Source organism: Aulostomus chinensis, chromosome 3 (genome assembly GCF_037954235.1).
Source record: "Aulostomus chinensis isolate RoL2024-O1b breed Wild chromosome 3, RoL_Achi_v1.0, whole genome shotgun sequence".
Taxonomy (NCBI): domain Eukaryota; kingdom Metazoa; phylum Chordata; class Actinopteri; order Syngnathiformes; family Aulostomidae; genus Aulostomus; species Aulostomus chinensis.
This window is the reverse complement of record NC_141322.1, coordinates 18,759,030-18,779,532: the sequence shown is the minus strand read 5'-3', so window position 1 is coordinate 18,779,532 and position 20,503 is coordinate 18,759,030. Positions and strand designations below refer to the sequence as shown.

The following is a 20,503-nucleotide window of genomic DNA, read 5'->3' as shown; positions in this document are numbered from 1 at the left end:
CTGTGGTGAGGTTTCACTGGCAGACGTCGTCATCATAACAGAGAACCATCAGAGCCTGTCAGCGGAATACAGAATTCACACACCATGGCGTTGATGTTGGTTCTAAAGCCACATGCGTTTACCACAAATTATGAAATCTGAAACCTCAGTGAGCTTCCTAGTGCGGTATGTCAGCAGCCGGTGTATTTACACTTTAAAATGAGTTCATTTGGCTTTAAATCAATTGCATTCTTGTATTTTTTTCCACCCATTTTACACAAACCGCTTAAACCAACAGAGTTTACATGAACTTTAACAAATTGGGTGGCAACCTACAACTGAAAAAGGAAATGCTTTACACGTAGTTTTTTTAAATTTTCATAACAGCATTTATTTTACAAGTTCCTATCTCGTGGATAAAAAATACTTCCTTAAAATGGTCTTTGTACAGATAATATTTAATATTTATACAATATTGAGTAGAACTACCTTTCAGTGTACTCAGGTTGTAAAGTATTTTTCTGGTAAATACTTGCTCATCAGAATAGAGACGACACTTTCTACAAACCACTCCGGTGTTTCTGCTGGTTCACACGTCTCTTATTGCGCTGCTGCTTTTACCTGAACAAACAGACTCCAGCATGCATTCAGGGCCACGTGGTTCTCTCTCAGGGTTTTGGCAATAATTGCACTTCAGTGACATAAGCAGAGCAGCAACTGATGCATCCGAACCGTCGAAAATACAATTGTGTTGATAAATAACTACACTGATTTTAGAAGCTGGCCAACGCCATAAAGACCTTTTTTTTTTTTTGGTCATAAAGCTGCTACTGCAGGGCTCATCCGAACCTGCATCTGGTGTAGTCACGCCTCATGTGAAAGTGTTGGATGCTGCTGGTGGAATCTTTTATATTCTAAAGTGAGCGTCCAGTCGAGGGCTGGAGTTGGACGGTTAGTCTTTGTGTGTCTGATCCAGAGTTGATGCAGTCATTCATGCAGGATCCGGAACCTCATCCGGCTGTGGCACCAACACAAATATATACACATTTACTTAAGGGTCCTCGACGTCGGGAAATTAGGATTTGGCCTTCAGCTCGCCTTCAATTTTTCGAACAATGTGTGTCAGGTCCAAACTTTCCGTGAGAGTTTTCAGCAGCATTTCGTCGTTCTGAACGCCCTCCATGAACTCTTCATAGGACAGCTCACCTGGAGGACGACACACACGCAGTGAATCGGGCGGCAACACGTTTTGTGTCAACAATGACATTTATGTACCAGTACAGAGAATAGAAGTGATATCTTAAAAATGAGGAATGATTATAATTTTATTAATACGCAAATGATAACATTGTAAATATTCTAGTGCCAGTAAATATTGGACTCCCCCCTCCAAAAAAAAGAGAAATAATAAACCATACAGTAAGTTAGATTTAAAGATGAATTTTACGGATTGCATCCCAATGATCCCTTCCAATAGATATTTCGATAATGTTTATTGTGAGTTCTTACATAATCATGATAAACCGTGAGACTTGATCGTGATCTTACCGTCTCCATTGATGTCAATCTTGTCAAACACCATGTTGGCGAAGTCCTCTGCTGACATCTCTTGAGGAACTCCGTTGATGGCTCGGATGGACTAGTGCCGCACCATAAGAACAGACCAGGACACATTTAATCATTTATTGTCAAGATGACCTGTGCAGTACATATTTTAACCAGTAGATGTCACCCAAATCTCATATATTTGCCACTGCACCTTGATCCCCCATTGCTACAGGCTTGACATGGGATCAGACCCCCTCCCCGGGGGTCTAGGAGGTTATTTCAGGACAGTGGCTTTTCTTATTTCCATTAGTGAGCCGTTCATGAAGCTTTAACAAGACCTAAAAGGCTCATGTTTACCTTGATGATAAGAAGTAACTCATCGCGGTCGATGCAGCCGCTCCCATCGATGTCATAGATTTTAAAGTACCAGCGAAGCTTCTGCTGCACCCCTCCCTTCAGCACCAGGCTCAGAGCGGCTACGTACTCCATGAAATCGATGAAGCCATCCTGTACAGAAACAGTCCAAAATGCAATCAAACACGTGAGCAGAGCAGCTCAAGGTATACTGCTGTCATGAGAAAAGCTAGAAATGTGCAAATCATAGAATGAAGGTCTGTTTACCTCCATTTTATATATTTATATATCTATATTTTCCAAATAGAATATATCTATAGCTCCTGTAAGACCTTTCTAACTAAAGGAACAACACGTTCACATGTATAAGAAGTAGGTCAGGTGGGTGAGCACTGAGGTGGGATTAGCCCCCTCTGTAACAGGCTACCATTCTATTTACAGAGCAAACCACTTTCCTCCGATTAGAACAGGACAAAAATAAACACACGGTTAATTTTGTGGTTTGGTTTTGTTTGTTTGTTTGTTTTAGATAACCAAGAGCCCATCTTGAACTCATACAGGTCTGCTCATATAATGAGCATGATACAATGTTAATAGAGATGATGAAAATAAGAGATTCAAGCCTCATGTGAATAAATAAAGATTTGGTTCTTAGGTCTTTGAGGGTTTACTGATGAAAATATTGATAACTTGTGGTATTATCAGTGACACATGCTGAGTATGATTTACATATAAACCTCAAATTAATATAATCTATGCTACAGTATTTACGTCTAGTTCGAACAAAAAATACCACTGTCAGTGTTATCCAATAAAGAGTAAAAGCAAATGTTGAACAAAAATTAGACATAATCATTTACAACATCATAATAAATATCTATTTCCCTGTTCGGTTATAAATGCTCTTACGTCATTCATGTCAAACGTTGCAAACATCGTCTCAACATAGGCGTTCGACGTTTCCGACAGATTCTTCAGGCCAAAGAATTTCTTGAACTCATAGAAAGTCAGAAGTCCAGACGGGCACTCGGTCATGAATTTCCTGTACCACTGATGACTCTCGCAAGCTTGTAGTTCCTCTAAAGTCGACCCGGTGCAGTTTCCCATGTCTGTTTTTCAAAAAAGATACGTGAAAAATCCTTTAAGAAACATAGCCACAGTTTACAGCATCCACCAAACATCCAGCGCAGCGAAAGCACACTTGAAAAACTGTTTGCAAGCGGCAGGATTTAGCTTTAGCCAATCATCTTTCTGTGCGTCTGTGTGAAAGGCTGAGAAGTCCTAATCCAATTGACTTCAGCCAGCCAAGACTTAACGAAATGAATAAACCTAAGATCATGAATAAATCATCATGTCAGCAGCTGCAAAAATCTCTTCTCATCTCCTTCATTACAGTACAAATACTTCATTTTAGGTGGGTTTTACTGCGTTGAAGAACGACAAGGGCGCCCGTATCACTGTTCTAGCTCTGAATCATGGACTTTCATTCTCCTTTTGCTTGAATGCAAATGTGTCACCATTGTTGCAGGCACACAGACCACAGATGGCCTTGAGTACGCTTGTGCACACCGTCTTGGAGCCCGAGAGCCTGTTGCTGTTGACAACAACAAGGTAAATAAAAGTAGGTAAAAAACAAAACAAAACAAAAAAGTCAGGCATAAAAAACAAAACAAAAAAACAAAACTTCAGTTTCACCTGACCAGCTACTAATGCATATTGGAAATGCGTGTTCTGACTTGAGATCCTCTTTAAAATAGAAACTTATTTCAGCAAAGTTTCAGTTTCACATTCTGTGGAGATGTCAGTAAACCTGCTCTGCTTAAGTCCTGTGTGATCTGTGTAGCTTACCCTAGTTCCTCTGGAGGAATGTCAGTCACCCAGTCGCTGCTGCAGCTCTTAAAGCCCCTCCATCTGCTCTCACTCATGCTGGATATGCTTGCTAGATGGATGGATGGACGGATGGATGGATGGATGGATGGATGGATGGATGGATGGATTGAAGGAAGGCAGGACGCCTCCACAGCTACTGTCCCCTGTTACAGAAAGATATTTCAGATTGAAGACAAATTAGACGCTAGTATGAGTTTTTAGTTCATGCAAAGTACCAAGTGTCCCGATGGTTTTGACTTCATTTAAGTGGCAAATGCTATTATTCTATTTTGTGAATTATTGTCGATATTTCTGTCTGTCTGTCCAGTCACAGGGAAGATCAGGATGAACTCATGGAATATTACTGGATTCTTTTTTCTGGTTCTTCTTCATATTGCTTTTGTACAATTCCTTTTTCTGGGACTAATACACAGACCTTTATGAAACGAATATGACGTATGTTATTATTATTTTATTCATAATTTTATATCATTTATTTTTATTGATCAATTTATTTGAAATCATAGATATCCGGCTGTGGTGCTTTCTGTGGTTGATTTGCGTTCCATTGGAAAATGAAAACGTTTTTTTTTTTTTTTTAGATTTTTTTTCAAACTTTTAGTCCAGGAAATATGAATACATATATATGTTTTGATATATTCTATTACCTGAATGATTCTAATACACATATACTTCCATTTTTGTTCACTTTCCTGAACATTTTACAATATTGAACATCTTTTGTACAATTCATGAACTTCAGGGAACATTTGATAAACTTGAAACTTTTAATCGACTTTTAAAAAGGTGCAGTAGGTTATGAAATAACATGTAACTTATAACATATAAACCACATATAATGATGATCCATTATCAGGTATGGGCTGAAACACAAACTCACATAAACAAGAGCACAAACGATGACGGCCGACAACCTGTACACAACAAATGAACCGGTGACCTCATTATCTTGAAGGTCAAACTCACCGCATCATTTCCCCCCCCCATTTTCTGCTGAAGAATGACTGGAAAATAAAAACAGCCCGTATAACTGAAAAAAAAAGACTTTCGATAGGATGAATGCACGTATTCCTCCCCATAACGTACATTGGATTCAGCCGGTGCGTGTGCATGTTACTACTGTAGCGTCATTTCCATAAGACTGATGGTCTTTTTAATCGTGGATGATTGTAGGGTGAACACATTTAAAGGCAATTTTAACTGCGTTCTCCACTTTACAAGCAGGAAACGTTGCACGTGAACGTTACGCGTCCTCCGTTTAATCATTAGTCTGACTACTGATAACCAAAGGACCAAAATAACACAACTGTGTTTTTATTCAGCTTGAAGACATAAACAAAATATTAGCTCAACAAAAATTGTGCCTTTGGCAGTTTATAAACAGTTGAGAGATTTCTTGCTCGGAATTTCTCATTATATTAGGACAAAACAAAAGCCCGGGTGATAAACGAGCTCGTGACGAGGCTAAACTATTATCTGCTGCTTCATGGGCAGGGCTGAGCTTCGCGTGGTGAACAGGTAAAGCGTTAAACGCCAGCACATTCCTCACATTTCAGCAGGCATCAGTCTGCATGCTGAATTCCCACAGAGGATAGAGGAACTGGATGGACCTGTCTGGGTTGTCTCCAGGACAGCTACAGTAGGTGCGACAGACTGTTGTTCAGGAGAGGGAATGACTCTCTGGACCGGGGGAATGTTTAGAAGAAGTAAAAAATATTGCTCTTGTGTAAAAGCAATCGGCAAAGATAATGTGAGCATTTTGCCGCAGGTAGCTCAGTGGAGGCTTGGATTCAATTCCTTAATGATTGGTGGAAGAAATATCAGTGACAAATTCATCCATATAAGAATATATCACACACAAAAAATGATATAATGTATAATAATTAGGTAAATAGTGGTATTAATTAACCTAACTACCGCAAACGATCACATAAATGAGAATTAGCCTCGACGACTACGTGCAGTAGGTGGCCGGCGGCGTGGTTGTGAGCAGGGTCAGTGTCAGTGGTCAGCTCACTCAAGGCTTGAGAGGATTTTTGATCCTCTTTACGCAAGACTGTCCGACATCATCTTTATAGTTAATCCCCTTACACGGGTCACATGCTACACCTTTGTCCCGAGGTGACGAATCTCATGGAGAGGCCTCAGCATGACTCGCAGGTGTAATTGAGTAAATATGGGATTCACACTCCATATCCAGACCAGTTTATCTGTCTTTTTTGTAGTCAAAGTATCTTGTTACTCTTAATATAAGCAGGATTTCCGTGCAAAAATTTCACAAAATAAAATATATCTTTTCTAAAAGCAAATCCTTACACCTGACAGAGGCCTGGATGCAGCTGAACACTGGAGGTGCACGAGCATTTTCAGCTGCTGCACTCGGATCGTGGAATAACCTTTGATAGCTTCATCTGTTAACAATATTAAAGCCCAAGTCTCCTTACATACAGCGGCTTTAAGCTTAACATGAACACCTCATAATGATTCGTATTTGTTTGCATTTAATCTTTGTTCCCGATTAATTATAACTAATTACACTTTTTTCTGTGTTTGCAGTGTGCTGTTTCATATTTGATAGCGAATTAAGCAAACACTCAGAATAATAAATGAAGTATAAAAGTATTTTAAAGCCATCAAGGGGAAATGTTGGAATTTGTAGCTCAAATACGAACTCTCACAGTCACTTCAGCTGAGTCATGGCACAAAACTAAACAAAACAAAACCTAACAATGCCCATCTATATACAGTGGTGTATTTTATCACTGCCACAAGGGATTATGTTAGTTTGTTTTTTTTCCATTCATTCAATATTTCCTGATCCACTCCTGGTGCGCCTGTTTCCCTCTTGTGTGTTTATTCCCCCCCCCTCCAGTACATCATGAATCATCCAGGTTAAAGTATTTTGGTCATTCACACTGTGAATAATCATAATAAGTAAAGGAAAGGAAAGTATTATTAGCACAAATGTGCACTACTTCAAATGTACAATATAATAGGCCCTGTTTGTGTTACATGATGAGTACTTTACTAGAAAAGTACCTGCATGACTTCTCAAAGCAGATTCAGAGGCAGTGCACCCTCATAAACGACTATACTGGTATTTATTTCATAGTTAATGTCACATTTATTGCTAATACTTCCATTGAATCTACCTACCCCAGTACTAACAATGGCACATTGACTATTGTTTTAATTACATGGCCTAATTAGTAATCTTCAGTGTGATGCTGGGCAAGTTCAGTTATAGACATTTGATCAAAACTCCTGAACTAAAACTCCAGAGGAGGATACACACACACACACACACACACACACACACACACACACACACACACACACACACACACACACACACACATTTCAGTAATGTCAAGCATTTAAATTCTTGCTCGGGGGCTCAATTAATTCTGATCCTTTTTTTGTTTTAAGTGTGGTTGTTTTCTGTTTTTAGCTTGAATGTGTGTGTGTGTGTGTGTGTGTGCGTGTGCGTGTGTGTATTTCTTTATTATTTTAACCTGCTGTTTTTTAGTATCTTATCTTAAGTAAAGCACTATGGGCTGCATTCAGTGGGCCGTATGAATAATTTGTGAGTATTGTTATGTTTCTGAGTTTTTGTTTGGACAAGTTAGAATTAGTAATATCCTATTTTTTAAAAATTTCAAATCACTTATTTGGGGAACCCTAGAAAATCTGTCACCTACCAACCAACTAACCCCCCACCCCCCCCACCCCACAAAAAACAAAAAAACCCAAAACAAACACCTGACCTCGATACCAGGTGGCGGAAAAAATCTCAGTCCATAGACTCTGATGATGATGATGATGATGATGATGATGAAGCTCAAAGCTTAGAGGTGATCAGCCAATGACTAAGGTGAGCAGGAAGACGTAGCCAGGTGAGGCAGTGCGGGAATGTGGCTGAGCGCACTCACCTGGGAGTGGAACACAATGACATCACATCAAGGGAGGGAGGCTCAGTGAGAGCAGGGGGAAGAGGACGAGGAGGAGGAGGAGGAGGAGGCGGGCTTTATCTCCATTTTCTCTCCCCGTAAAAAAAGGAAGAAAAAAAAAGAGAAAAGTTTACACCAACTCTCTCCGGAGTCAGGTGTTCTCGGAGCGCGAGCTGCCCTGCACCTGTCGAAGTCGTAGTCGCTCACCTGCTTCAAGTCGGATTTACCTGCTGGTCAGAAATGCGTCATTAATTGAATCGTCGCCTCTGCGCGCGCGCACGCACACACACACTCACACTCACCATCAGTCACCATGAAGAAGGGGGCTTTAAATTTTCTGAGTCGGAAGAACCAGTCTCTGTTCGACACCAATGTCAAAATGAAGGACATGGGTGAGTACACATGGAGGCGACACTGCATAAGAATGTTGACACGAGTGAGGAATAACACAACCTTTGTACCCGGTGGGGACACGGAGCTCCAGCTGTTCTCTGAAGGAACGACGTGTCCTGATGAGAGGCGAACGTAAAACGTCCCACCTTTGACGCGCGTGTGAGGCTCCTCAGTCTGACCTGTAGAACCTGTGGCTCCTAACTATGAAAGGAGACGGTTTGCGGTTTAAGAAGGTGGGCTTCTCCTCAGATATCAAGATCAGATATCAGAGGTCAAGAACCAGTCAGTTGATCGTCTGAGTCAGAAGGGACCATGAGGGATTCTTACGGGTTTGTAGAAGTGAATGTGGGGTTGGATGAGAATAAGGAAACGAGAGTCTCATTAATTACTAATTAGATGGGGATCAAAGCGATTTATTGGTACCATAAGAACAAATTATAACAATATAATATACATAACAGCTCATCTCAAATTCTTGGGAATGAGATACGTTTGTCATATGATGTGCTTGTCCTGTTTGCTCAGGAACTTCTCCAGAGGAGTTCACTATTAATGTGATGACACAGATGAATCTTGTCATTTAAACTGAGGAGAGACAACGTCAACAGTACAGTCCCACTGATCTCAGACAGCGAGTGCTCTCTCCCGTCGGTATCAGTTTATGGATGAAGTGTTCACCTTTTGTGACATTGCGTTTCATAGGCGAGGGCAGAAAACAATTGCCGTGCAAAGCCGCAAGACAAGCGAGAACATTGCTTGAAGCGGGCAGGTGCGTGATTTGGTTGGACTGGTTTAATGCCACGTTCAGGTCCTGGAAGCTGTTATCTAGGGTGTATTCTCTGGTGCGGCTACGCCATGTTTATTTATGCCTTATCGTGCACAACAAGTTGTTAGTAAGTCGAGGAAAATATCTTTTTTCTCTTGGTGTCACATTCTGGGTTGGTCTTCAGCTCCGATGTGAAAGTTGACTTGAAGGTTGACAGGACACGCAGACTAAATGCCTTTGAGCCACATTTCTGTCTGCAGTCACTTATGTGACAACAGTAAAGGAACATACGGCCTCCAAATGACTTTCCTTTAACAACCCCTGTAATCTCTGGTATTATCAGTTAGTTTAAGCTGAACGTAATGTTTCTGGCATTGTTTGTTCTTCTGCAGCAGAAGTTGGATTAGCGCAGGACAAGTCGACTCAGTTTGTCTTTGTACTTTTGGCTCACCTTTGCAGTGAGTCTGCAAAAAAACAAATACAGAAACAAGAACTCCCTCAGAGCTCGTTCCTTCATCAAGGGGGCTATGAGTAAATATTATCAATATCTGTCCATACCTGCCAGAAATAGGTCTCCTGTGTCTCAGGTCTGGACCCTGATCAAGAGGATTTCCAGAGAACAAAACATGTGATTCTGGTCTAATCCCAGGCTATCGTCATATATGGGTTATATATCGCCGTATCTGATAAACTCATATGCTTTAAACATTAACGGTTATCGTACCGTGCATCTTTGTCGAATGGAAAAAAAAAACAACTAAGTGCTACCAGACAGAGAGTCTCCCTTTGACCTGCAGGTCTCTTTTATTTCGACCCTTCTTTTCAAAATGACATTTTTTTCCTTCGATAATACAAAAAAAGATTGTCGAACAAATAAACTGTATTTCCATACCTTTGACAGTCTTTGTAACGCGTAATAAAAACATTTGCGTAATGCTGTGGTGCAGCGGAACCGTAATCTGAGACAGTTTTCGTACAGTTGCAATTCCGTTTGCACCCATGACAGATAAAGAAGGAGCAGTCAAGACTCTTGTCAGCGGCCTCGTCGTCGCTACCAGCAGCACTGCTCTGGCGGAACGCTGATCGCTTTGATCTCTGTCAAGGCTCAGATCTTCTCACATGTTCCTCATCGGTTTTATTAGGATATGAAAATGCACCTGCTGGTATAACAAGGATTAATTTAGCGTTAAGCGTCTGTTGCACACATTACAGTCTTCTTGGTAGTTCTTGTTTTGGTGTCAGCAACACTTGGCTGCTCAGTCATCAGCAGTCCAAACCCCGTCTGAAAGAAGAACCGCCTCCTCTTGCATGTTACGACAAAACACCAACACAGATTATTCCATCATTTCAGTATTGCAAATAACTCTACAATATTGGTATTCTATTTAATGGTTTCTTTTAAAAAGTTAAAATCAAGGCTCTTTATTAAATATTTGTTTTCTTTCATGCTTGAGTACCAGTTATTAGTTCTGCGTCTCTACCGTGGGTTGGGAGTCTTTGCATCAGTTGAAGATAAATTCCTTCTACCGTGAAAAAATTTACCCGGCAATGCCTGTGATTCTGATTGGACACAGGGCGATTTTGAAGGATTACATCACATCGGTGAATTGATTTAAAAAATAAAATGTGTCTGTGTTTCTGCACACCAAATGTTCGGTGATGACGGTGCTTTTTATTCCCTCAGATAACCATGGGTTACATTTAACCACGGAGTCACCGGCCATCCTGGAGTCGGGTACCGCCAGCGTGCGGGCCAGACCCACCGTCAAGCATCACACTGTGAGTATGACATTAAACCTTCGAGACATTTTCTTCTTTCTCATTTATCACTCACTGTTACCGTGTCGGACGCTCTCAGGAAGGCATCTTAAGAGTCTCCACCCTGCTGTTTAGCTGCTATGGAGGGTTTGCCTGGTGCTTCAATGAAGATCTGAACATATGCAAATTACTAGACACCAGACAATGTGATTATGCATTGGGTTCACTCATTTGTACAAATGAATTTGGATTCTGTTGCTCATTACCAAGAGTTTACAAGGTAAATACTCCAAGGTTAGCATGTGGAACCTTTGCTGGCATTTTGCCGTTGAGTGAAAGACTACAAGCCAGGTTGTGAATGACGATGGTGTTGCACTATCACTACAGTTTGTTCATGATGATGACGGAATCATTACAAAGACCATCAGGAATATGTGACAGAGGGAAAAGCAAAGGCCAAACCTAAAAGCACAAATGATAAATAAATAAAAAGTGCACCTGTAAGCACATTCAGTGCTTACAGGTGCACAGAAGTGTAGCAACTAAAATATGATTGCACAAATTGCTACTAGTGTCTACCCACAGCCAATGTATTAATCATATATTATTAGTAGTACAATATAGTAACATTCTGATCACTAATGATCAAAATCAGAGGATTTGCAGTCTTTATGTCACTGCAGTAGCAGTTTGTCATACATCGTCATGGTGCAGATACAAACATCCAGCACACCTCGGTGCCAGGGAGTGTTCTGTGAATGTGTCTGTGGCATGTTGGAAGCGGCACACCCAGCAGAACAGCTCAGAATGATGTGATGAATGAAAGTGAGTCATAGCGCAGCCAAGCGAGCAGATGGAATCAAACTACATCACACACCGTCACTGCTTGACACGCCCTCTGTGACCTGTGGGCTTAGATCACACATTTCCAAGAAGCAACTTGTGCATCTGTCAGATTATTAGAAGTGAAAGAATAAAGTGCCACTCAGGTGTGTTTTTTTGTCGTGCTGCAGCTGCCTGAGAATGACCTAAGTTTGATTTGTTTTTAAGGAAACATGGAATTGAATTAAGAACTTTACGAATCTGTGCAGAATTTATGCTGCTTGTACAGGAATAGAGATAAGATCAGATAAAACTTTATTAGTCCCTCAGTGTGGAAATTGGCAACACGAAAAGGGCTGAAAAGGCCTAAAGTGACAGAATAAGACCTGCTGACTCTGATCCCCCTTCGCTCTCAGAACAAAGGGATTCGTCGAGGGATAGTTGTGACTTTACCACACACATCAGCCGTACAGACTCAGAACGGAACACTTGACCATCGAGTGTGTTTAGAGGAATGGTGCCCTGAGAGCAGAACTGCCTCGAGAGTCAGCAAGTTACAGGGTTGTCGTAGGAAGGTAGAGGTATCATCAGATCCCGACTATAGCAACCTCACGGTCACAGCTGGGACATGCAGCCAGCTGGAAGCCAGAGCTCTGACCTGCCGGTCCCAACCACCGTTTCCTATTCTTCACCTACGTCAGAAAATTATACTGCAATGATTTTTTTCCCTTTGGAAGAGCTTTCACCGCCTCCCACGAACTTGTATTGTGTCAACAACGTCTGTGTTTATTTTGAGCTCTGATGAGACACACTGGCATGTAAGGCTTAGATTGTCTCTGCCAGGCCCACTGAGAGAGAGCACCATGAATGATAGGTGGATCCTCTGACTCGTCATCTTCTCCTCATGAGTGTCTTGTCTGAAGTACGGTATGTCAAAGGTGCAAAAAATGATCCCTCAGAAATCCTACTGAATGTGGAAAATCCTATACTGTATGATTGGAATATTTATGCAAATTAACATGATCTGTCATCTGTCAAACACTAGTGTCTCGCTATGTCAAGACCCGAGAACAATTTGAACATTTTGGCAGCGTTACAAGTATTGGACATGCCATGAGGTCTTCCATAGTTGAGAACTGGTTCGTTCACTCCGAGACTGAATGCTTCCAAGTAAAAAAGCTACTCCGGAACGCTGTGTTAAGATCATTTAATCCTAGCACTGTTCCTGAACCATGCCCTTTTTTCCCATTGTTTTAATATAAACAGTGATAGTGTTTATTTTTTCCTCGCAGCCATCAGCTGAGAGTTTTCAGGGGTTTGCTGTTCCAACACCCAAAGTCCCTCTCCTGCCGCCAGTCAACAGTCCAAAGATCAACGGTTCAGGTGAACGACAATCGCTTAACCAACTCAAATATGTGCTCAAGGTTTAATGTAGCAAAGCCTAGAATGCAATCGTTTACTCTGTGAAATTTGCAGATCATTTGTGGTACCTTTTCTTAGGTCAATTGATGGATCAGAGCAGTCAGAGAGACGGCTGAACAGCAGAGCAGGTTGATATTTGTCTGCTCTGTTGCACAAAAGCCTTTCTGAATGGGCCCAAACAGCCATACCAGGCAGCGAGCATATTTATACAACGGGAGTGGTTGCATTTCTGTAAAAAAAGTGAATATCTCTCCGTTCAGTTAAATATTGAAGATCAACAGATCTATTGATCCATTAAACATGAATTAGAACAATGCAATAAATCTGTTCCATGCATTTTTTTTTGGAGTGATTATTCATCAGCCTCATTACTTTTATTAGCCTCTTTGGTCACGTTCATGTTTACTACGGTAGACTGTGGTCATATCCCTTCCTGCCTTTACTGGCACATTGCTGCATCTCCTGGTGCATCACAGCCACATGTAGATGTGGCACATGTGCATGAAAGGAAACACAACCAAACCACTTATTTATAACAATACTCCATAGTGTATTCATAGTGTGTAGCCAGCTCAGTTATTCCCTGCTCTTCTTTCCTTCCATAGTTGGCAGCTTGTCTAATGGATCAGTAATATTGATGCCTGACCTTGCGGAGTCGGACATATTTGTTCCTCCTCCACCCTCCGTGGCCCCCCCACCACCTCCAGGGATGGAGTCAGTGATCACTACTCTACCAGGCTTCAAGGCTGACCTAAACAGTCCAGACCTCACAACCCTTCAGCCTCCTTCCATGCCTGCTCCAAAACCTCCCTCACTGCAGTTAGAGGAGCTACCCTTTTTAAAACCCCCATCGATGGCTCCGCCAAAGCCTCCATCCACGTGCTCTACTATCTCTGCATCATCGATACCCATGTATATTCCACCACCAGCCCATGTTCCCGAACGTCCTAACTTTGCCCCGCCGCCACCGCCAACTGAAAGGCAACAGAAAAAGTTACCACCTGCAAAGCCAGTCAGACTCTCATCTATGTCTATCCTTGACTCCCCGCCGCAGACCCCCGCACCACCTCCCCCTGTGCAGACACCCACACTGTCCACCTTCAATCCCCATAACACAGCAAAGCTTTACAATGTTCCCGCTAACTCTGTTCTCAGTGGCTATGAGGAATCCGACTCCAGACCAAAGCAGATGCTACTCATGGAGGATTCTGGGTCAGTTAAATCCATCCATGTCCACGCGGATGGAAAGGTGGCCAAGGTGGCTCCAAAATCCAAACCAACTCTGGAAGATGTGCTGGACCCTAAAGGGAACTTGCAGACTAACCAGCCCTCTCAGTCCCTGCTACCTGAGCCAGTCAAAGAGGCTAATAAAGTCATAGCTTCAGCACAGCAGGAACAAAACAAAGACCTCCAACCTCCACATGAAATGTCACCCAAGCTTCAGAAAGCGAACAGTTCTCTGGTCAATACAGAAGAGGACAAACTTGAGGAATTTCCAAGTCAAGGTTACAAATTCAGTCCATTATTAGATCGTAAACTACGCAACCTCAAGAACATTGAAGCCAATAAAGCACCGGAGGCACCCGCAGCATCTCCACTAGCACTTTTGAAGGCGGCAAAGGAAAGAGAGAAGCATAAACCAAGTAACTCACAGAAAAACAGCTTTAAGAGCACAGAACCGACAAGCGCAAGCATTCAACACGATCATTCGAATCCCAATTCTTTTATCGTCACCCCAAGATCCCGCTCATCGTCTACTCTAACATCTCAAGAGACAGTGGAGGAGAGTCCAGCATCCATCAGTCCACACGACAATACGATTCAGATTCCACAAGCATCCGGGACCATCGAACCGGTCATAGATCAGATGCCATCTACAAGTCCTGCTTCAGGTGTAACGGCAGCAGCGAGCAACCTAGTTAATGACAATACAGAGGCAAATATGCCGTTACTCCCTCCTCCACCAGAGTTTGGTGATTTTGATGAAATAATGGAGCCACCTCCCTCCCTCCCACCACCTGACCCCCCTTCGACAAAGGCCCCAAAACTAAACCGTCCAACTGAAGTTCCACCACCTCCAGCAAAACCCATTCCTCCACCACCAAAACTCCCACCTCCTGACATGGACATCAGACCAAAATCACAGTTCCATGCTAAACCTAAGTTGACCCCGGTCCAGGTGCCAGCCACTCTGTCACCCAGCCAGGCTACACTCCTGAGCATCTTACAAAAAAAGATGTTAGAAATGGACCACAAAATTACCCCCATGAAAGACGCAGATTCCAGCTTGGATGACTGGAGCACCCCGCTGTCTGATGAGGAAAAGAAGGTCCCCGTTGTCCCTAAAACCACACCGCAGAGCAAGAGCTACCCTGTGGTCAATAAAGCAGCAACCATGGACATGCGTGAGTTGGAGGGTAAACTTAGCCGGAAACAGCAGGACATGAAAAAAGAAAGCATCAGGTAAAACTTGTCGCTCCAGTGTGGCACCTTCAATGTTATCCCAGCACCCACTCATCAGTGTGTTTTTCTTTCCAGCAGCGCACCTCTGTCTAAACACCAGTATGGCATGACATTTACGGTTCGGCCCGGCACCAAGCACCCCATCACTCCTGTTATTAAAGGAGAGTCTTCGTGAGATGAGTGATAATCGGTATTCTTGTACCTGGACATGATAAGAAATGACTTGTACAATTCTGGTTGTGTGTGAAGCTAACAATGATTGACTCAGTTACGGAGAACTGAACAGATAGTGTTTTACTTTTGAAGGGTCAACATCTACAGAGGTCTTGTCGCTGCTTTTCTTTATTATCTAATGTAAAGGTGCATGTTGCCTCTTTCAACACAGCATTTTTTTATTATTATTATTATTCATCTCTGTTAATGAACCTCAGTGCCTCATAAGAGAAAAATACTTGTACATTGATTTTTAATATTAGAAAATAAAATTGTAAAAATGTAATGATTCCGGTTCATGTCCCATAAGTGAAACATTTAGTTGCTGTTACACGTATGTTTTGAAGGTCCAGTGCAAGGAAACGTATAAACTTAAATTGTAATTATTTCACATATTCATTGACCAAGGAAATGTTCTATTGCCTTTACTCTGCAGCAATATGTCAGCGTAGCTACACTTGTGCTGTAGAGATAGATAACTGGTATGGTTTTGAGTCATGCTGCTCACCAAATATTTAAAAAAAAAAAAAAAAGTGTTCCATGCACTCCCACATTATTCAACTTTTTATCCTGCTGTATTCAACTGTGAGATTGAAAAGTGACGATAGCCCTCTCCTCCTTCAAATGAATAGCTTCTCTAATCATTTTGGACCTTTTTATATTTATTTAAATAACTTTGTTTCACATCTTTGAGTGGTTAAACATGAAGTATTTGAGCCAAATGGTTAAAGCCAAAGAGAAACTACAAGTCACTATGTTCACTTATTTTACCGCATCAAGTCTGACGTAATCAGTTTTATGACATGAGTCAAGTCCTAGTCATGTGATACGAATCCAGACATTTGTCTTGTTCCTTAGATGCAGGAGCCCCAAATCAGCTTGGCTTATTTGGGATGCTGCTTTATGCCTCAACTTACAATACATCATGATGTAACACTTGCATACACACACAATATAAAACACACCGTCTGTGATAATAATAAATAACGAAGGGAATTTTAAATGAAAAAACCAACTAGCAACTTGTCAAACAAGGACTTTCCAGCGACATGACATGCTCAGGCATGTCGTAGGCGGTTGTGCTCTGAGCTAAATGCCTTCCATCAGCGTGTCGTGTCTTTTACAGGCCATTTGTCAAGTAGCAGTACGCGTAAAGTCAGCTGAGATTTACGGTGAAGTCTCCAGACTCCGCTGTCCCTCACATTTCTACTCTTTCTCTGTGTAATTTATCTTGTTCCCACAACAGAATATCTTGTTCACCTTATTAACTTTAAATTATTAACTTGATTCCAGAGCTTTCACCAGACAGAGAAAATTATAAAAAAACAAACAAAAACATATTTTGAGGCCAATTATTTTGAGTTGTATTGTTTTTGGGTTTTGCTGTGGTAGCAGTGTGGCTCAAGGTAACGTCTGGAATAAAGAGGAACAACCTATTTTGAGGCCACAAGACACATCTTGTTCCCTCAATTTAATTACTTTAAGACCACATGATATAATTTGTTCAAAAATATAAAACAACTGAACTGAGGGAAGAAGTGATATCTCATGGCCTCAAAATATTTTTTGAGAAAACGGTGGACTGATGCACTGAGCCACACTGCCACTGTGGTAAAAAACATTTCAACTATCACTATTATTTCTGGGTTTTTTTTTCCATCATATAGATGTGAAATATACAGTGATCATACTTTCATCCCCTAAAAGTTTCAGTGTTCAGGTGTTGCAGCTGGTAACAGGAAATACAAGACTATCAAAGTGATCTTGCTATAACAACACGAAGTAATTTTTAATGTAAAACTATGCAATACAAAGTAGTTTCTTCATATGCAATTACAGAGGGATGGAAATGTTAGTGGAGAGAGGGAGGGAGATAGAGAGAGAGGGAGGTAGGGAGATAGAGAGACACTGTCATACGCTGGAGCAATAATGCATTGAGGCAGGACTGGAAGAGCAAAGGTCGACATACTGTGCACATATCTGGAGAACGAGAGACGTGAATCCATGTCTCTAGTTTACACCCCTCAAAAATAAGGGGACAAGTAATTTAAACCGTGCTCTGCTAAAGGTTTATGAGACCATCCCTTCAGTCTGAGGAGTTAGGAGTTCTGGCAGACGGATCCACCGTGTGATGAAGCACCAGGTGATCCCAGCCGACAGTTGTGAGTGTGTTGGAGCCCCCATGGAGCCAGCTGACACCCTTGATGAAGTCTCGGTGCTGCCGATCTCTCAGTCTACAGAGGAAGGATGCACAGTTAGTGTGGTGAATATGTGAGAATATTTTCAGTATGGCGCAGACACTCACATTTCTTGCATTTCGGCGTTCAGGACAGCAAGCGAGCAGTCATCACTGATGGAGGCCAGCAAGGAGGCACTGAAAAACAAACAAGGAACAAGGCTAGTTAGAGGAGAAACAGGGAAGCGGACTACAAACACTGTGAGAAGAGTTATTTTTACCTGTGTGTAGAAAAGGCGAGCCCATTGACTCTGCTGTTGTGGACGTTCTTCACACGAGTCGGCTCTGATGACACGCAATCCTTCACTGTCACCCTGCCCAGCTCATCACCTGAGGCACAACAATCGCCACTTCTGAGGTATTTACATCAACAATCAGCAGTGAAACAACTACAAGACTGAACCGCTGACTCCAAATCAGCGTTTTAGCAGCTGGGGACATGGTTATCATCCCTCCATGCACACGCTCTCCTTGATTAACTGGTCTTTTAGGCTGGTTTGTATGCTCCAAGGTAGCTTAAGTCACGTGCTCAAAATGTGGATTCTTACCAAAAGCAATGGTGCTTCTGTGGTTTGGGTGCCAAGCAACAGTGGTAGGCAAGCAGCAGGAGTCCTCTGAATCTGAGACAAATACAATGATTATGGCCAGGGAAGACGCATCCTGACAGTAATAATATTCCAGCTGTACCTGGCTCAAGTCAAGTGTGTTAAATCAGTCATAAAACAAAAGATTAAAAAAAGTGCCTATCTTTTCATAAAAGCCTGCTTGTCCACACTGGGATGCTGCTCACCTATTCTAGAGGCCGGTTTGTTTGGCTTCCTCCTGTCCCACATCAACACACGTCCATCCTGCAAGGCAGAAAACAACACACACTTAAATGAACTGAAGTGTCATTTCATCTCTCTCTCTGAAATAGAGTACTTGCAGAAATAATGTCCACTTTTTTTTTTTTCAGCCAGAAACTTACTTGACCGCAGGAGATGAAGAGAGAATCGTCTGTAGGGCTGCAGGCGACACAGCTGACTGGCTGTGTGTGAGCTGGTGGAGGAAAACAAAGAAAGGTCAAGAGACGTGTTTATTTAGGCTTTTTGTAATGATAACAACTATACATTTTTCAAAGTCAGCTATGCAACACTTCGATGGAAAACAGGAAAAAAAAAGAACCATTTGAAGATGATTTTATCTTTTCAAAAGATTAAAAAGTTATAGAAAAATCAAGTTTATTCTAACCATCCAGTTAATCAGAGGGACTTCTGAGACCTTTCCTTACCGCTGTATGTGGTAACAACCATCTCCTGACCAAGATCCCAAACTTTAATTCTGCAGTGAAGAGAGGCGGAGCATCAACTGTGACGGAAAGCTTGATAACAAGTTTGAAATCTTATAACAAACAGATCTAGTATAATCCTGCAAGCAAACAAACCAAAGCAGAAACACCAAAAACAAAACCTTCTTGGCAGAGGCAACAATCTTACACGCATCAGTTCCTCAGTGATCCTTCATACAAGAGGGTATGTGTGTGTGTGTCTCACCTGCAGTCCATGCTCCCAGTGACAGCACTCCCAGCTCCAGCCATTGGGCTCACTGTGGTTACAATATTGTCATGATCGTGTTTGGTGAAGCGATTCACCAGCAGGCGCTCATCCTCTGCTAACTCCCAGAGCTCCAAGGCACCTGCACAATCAAACAAAATCCAGCTGAACTAACAATTTTCAATTGCACTATTTTAATTTATCATTAATAGCAGAACAATCCCCTTACCAGAATCTGACGCAAGCACGACACCTTTCTCTGACACCCATTTTACATCAATGACACCAGCCTCAGTCTGCACACCAGCTTTGCAGAAGCCCTCATTGGGGGCTTGTTCTGGGCTGCTGTAGATCCACACAGAGCCTTGCCAGCTTCTGCCACTGAGGCTGGAGGCACCCAGCAGCATGGTGCCGTCTGGGAAGAGAGACAATGGGAACAAATTCAACAAAACACTCAGCTGTAACCACCCAGCATCCAAACACCCTGGCAGTTTAACTTCAGAAATGCAGTACCTATTTAACAAAGCAGGGAAAAAGTACGCGCTTTAAAAGATGTAAGCAAACCAATAATAAACCTAAGAACATCACCACGTGTTTACATCCAGCTAGCTTGGTTGGTTACCGACCTGCTCTGTACTGCACCGAGCACAGGTGCTTCTCCATGCAGGCAGGAGCATTGGGGGGGATATTCCATCTGTTTTCCTTGATCATACTTGTATCCACCGCACTTTTCATCCAGACAACGCTTTTGAAGTCTTCAATTGCTGAATTCTGCACACAACTCCAGAGCCAAGGTTCGCGTCAGCTAGCTAGCAGAAAACCGTCTCCAAACTAAATAGTTTCGTTTATTCCGAAAATATTAGAATTTTTTTAAACTCTAAAACCCATGAAAAAAACAACAACCAGGAAGTGTTAGCGTTAAAGTTATCGTTTCAAAAATGAATGAACAAGTGGCAACACATGCGACCGACAGACATGTCCTGGCTGTTTCTTCTTCGTTGGTTTTGACTCTTCTTTGAGGGTATGTGATGGATGCTACAATGGATGTGGCATGACCGCCATCACCTGGAGATAATGTTTTACTGCAGTTTGCATGAGCTGTTACTGGGCAGTGGTGGGGAAAAGTGAATATAAAGTATAAGCAATGTACTTTACAACATCGTTGAAGTATCTTTAC

General features: G+C 42.0%; 3 protein-coding genes across 7 annotated transcripts; 1 reads left to right on the top strand and 2 right to left on the bottom strand.

Moving 5' to 3' along the window:
* Positions 1-353: 353 nt before the first annotated feature.
* On the bottom strand, positions 354-8,301 carry LOC147268045 (guanylyl cyclase-activating protein 1-like). 2 transcript variants are annotated; one of them, XM_086199293.1, is made up of 7 exons: positions 8,024-8,301; positions 7,539-7,948; positions 3,730-3,914; positions 2,791-2,990; positions 1,885-2,034; positions 1,528-1,618; positions 354-1,185 (listed from the first exon to the last, which is right to left on the bottom strand). In XM_086199293.1, exons 4-7 carry the CDS (start codon positions 2,986-2,988, stop codon positions 1,055-1,057), a joined length of 570 nt encoding a protein of 189 aa, XP_086055419.1. In that variant the 5' UTR covers positions 2,989-2,990; positions 3,730-3,914; positions 7,539-7,948; positions 8,024-8,301; the 3' UTR covers positions 354-1,054. The 2 variants fall into 2 exon arrangements, with proteins under 2 accessions (XP_086055419.1, XP_086055420.1); XM_086199294.1 differs by having other exon boundaries at positions 7,704-7,948.
* LOC147268044 (uncharacterized) lies at positions 7,825-15,851 on the top strand. Of its 4 annotated transcripts, none has more exons than XM_086199286.1 (5): positions 7,825-8,113; positions 10,565-10,659; positions 12,753-12,843; positions 13,590-15,345; positions 15,421-15,851. In XM_086199286.1, exons 1-5 carry the CDS (start codon positions 8,035-8,037, stop codon positions 15,518-15,520), a joined length of 2,121 nt encoding a protein of 706 aa, XP_086055412.1. In that variant the 5' UTR covers positions 7,825-8,034; the 3' UTR covers positions 15,521-15,851. The 4 variants fall into 4 exon arrangements, with proteins under 4 accessions (XP_086055412.1, XP_086055411.1, XP_086055408.1 ...); XM_086199285.1 differs by having other exon boundaries at positions 13,488-15,345; positions 15,424-15,849; XM_086199282.1 differs by having other exon boundaries at positions 13,488-15,345; positions 15,421-15,849.
* Positions 15,852-17,313: 1,462 nt separating this feature from the next.
* wdr77 (WD repeat domain 77) lies at positions 17,314-20,356 on the bottom strand. Its single transcript, XM_086200753.1, has 10 exons — positions 19,953-20,356; positions 19,556-19,741; positions 19,327-19,468; positions 19,065-19,114; positions 18,762-18,832; positions 18,585-18,642; positions 18,343-18,414; positions 18,016-18,124; positions 17,864-17,932; positions 17,314-17,792 (listed from the first exon to the last, which is right to left on the bottom strand). Exons 1-10 carry the CDS (start codon positions 20,059-20,061, stop codon positions 17,645-17,647), a joined length of 1,014 nt encoding a protein of 337 aa, XP_086056879.1. The 5' UTR covers positions 20,062-20,356; the 3' UTR covers positions 17,314-17,644.
* Between the last annotated feature and the right edge of the window lie 147 nt (positions 20,357-20,503).

Coding starts and splice junctions, on each gene's coding strand:
- LOC147268045 (XM_086199293.1), bottom strand. CDS start 2,988: ATGGGAAACTGCACCGGGTCGACTTTAGAGGAACTACAAGCTTGCGAG. Junction 2,035..2,790: donor CAACGTTTGACATGAATGAC/GTAAGAGCATTT, acceptor GTTTCTGTACAG/GATGGCTTCATCGATTTCAT. Junction 1,619..1,884: donor AGTTACTTCTTATCATCAAG/GTAAACATGAGC, acceptor GTGCGGCACTAG/TCCATCCGAGCCATCAACGG.
- LOC147268044 (XM_086199282.1), top strand. CDS start 8,035: ATGAAGAAGGGGGCTTTAAATTTTCTGAGTCGGAAGAACCAGTCTCTG. Junction 12,844..13,487: donor TCCAAAGATCAACGGTTCAG/GTGAACGACAAT, acceptor TTCCTTCCATAG/TTGGCAGCTTGTCTAATGGA. Junction 15,346..15,420: donor ATGAAAAAAGAAAGCATCAG/GTAAAACTTGTC, acceptor TTTTCTTTCCAG/CAGCGCACCTCTGTCTAAAC.
- wdr77 (XM_086200753.1), bottom strand. CDS start 20,061: ATGAAAAGTGCGGTGGATACAAGTATGATCAAGGAAAACAGATGGAAT. Junction 19,469..19,555: donor CGTGCTTGCGTCAGATTCTG/GTAAGGGGATTG, acceptor TTGATTGTGCAG/GTGCCTTGGAGCTCTGGGAG. Junction 18,125..18,342: donor CAGAAGCACCATTGCTTTTG/GTAAGAATCCAC, acceptor GTTGTGCCTCAG/GTGATGAGCTGGGCAGGGTG.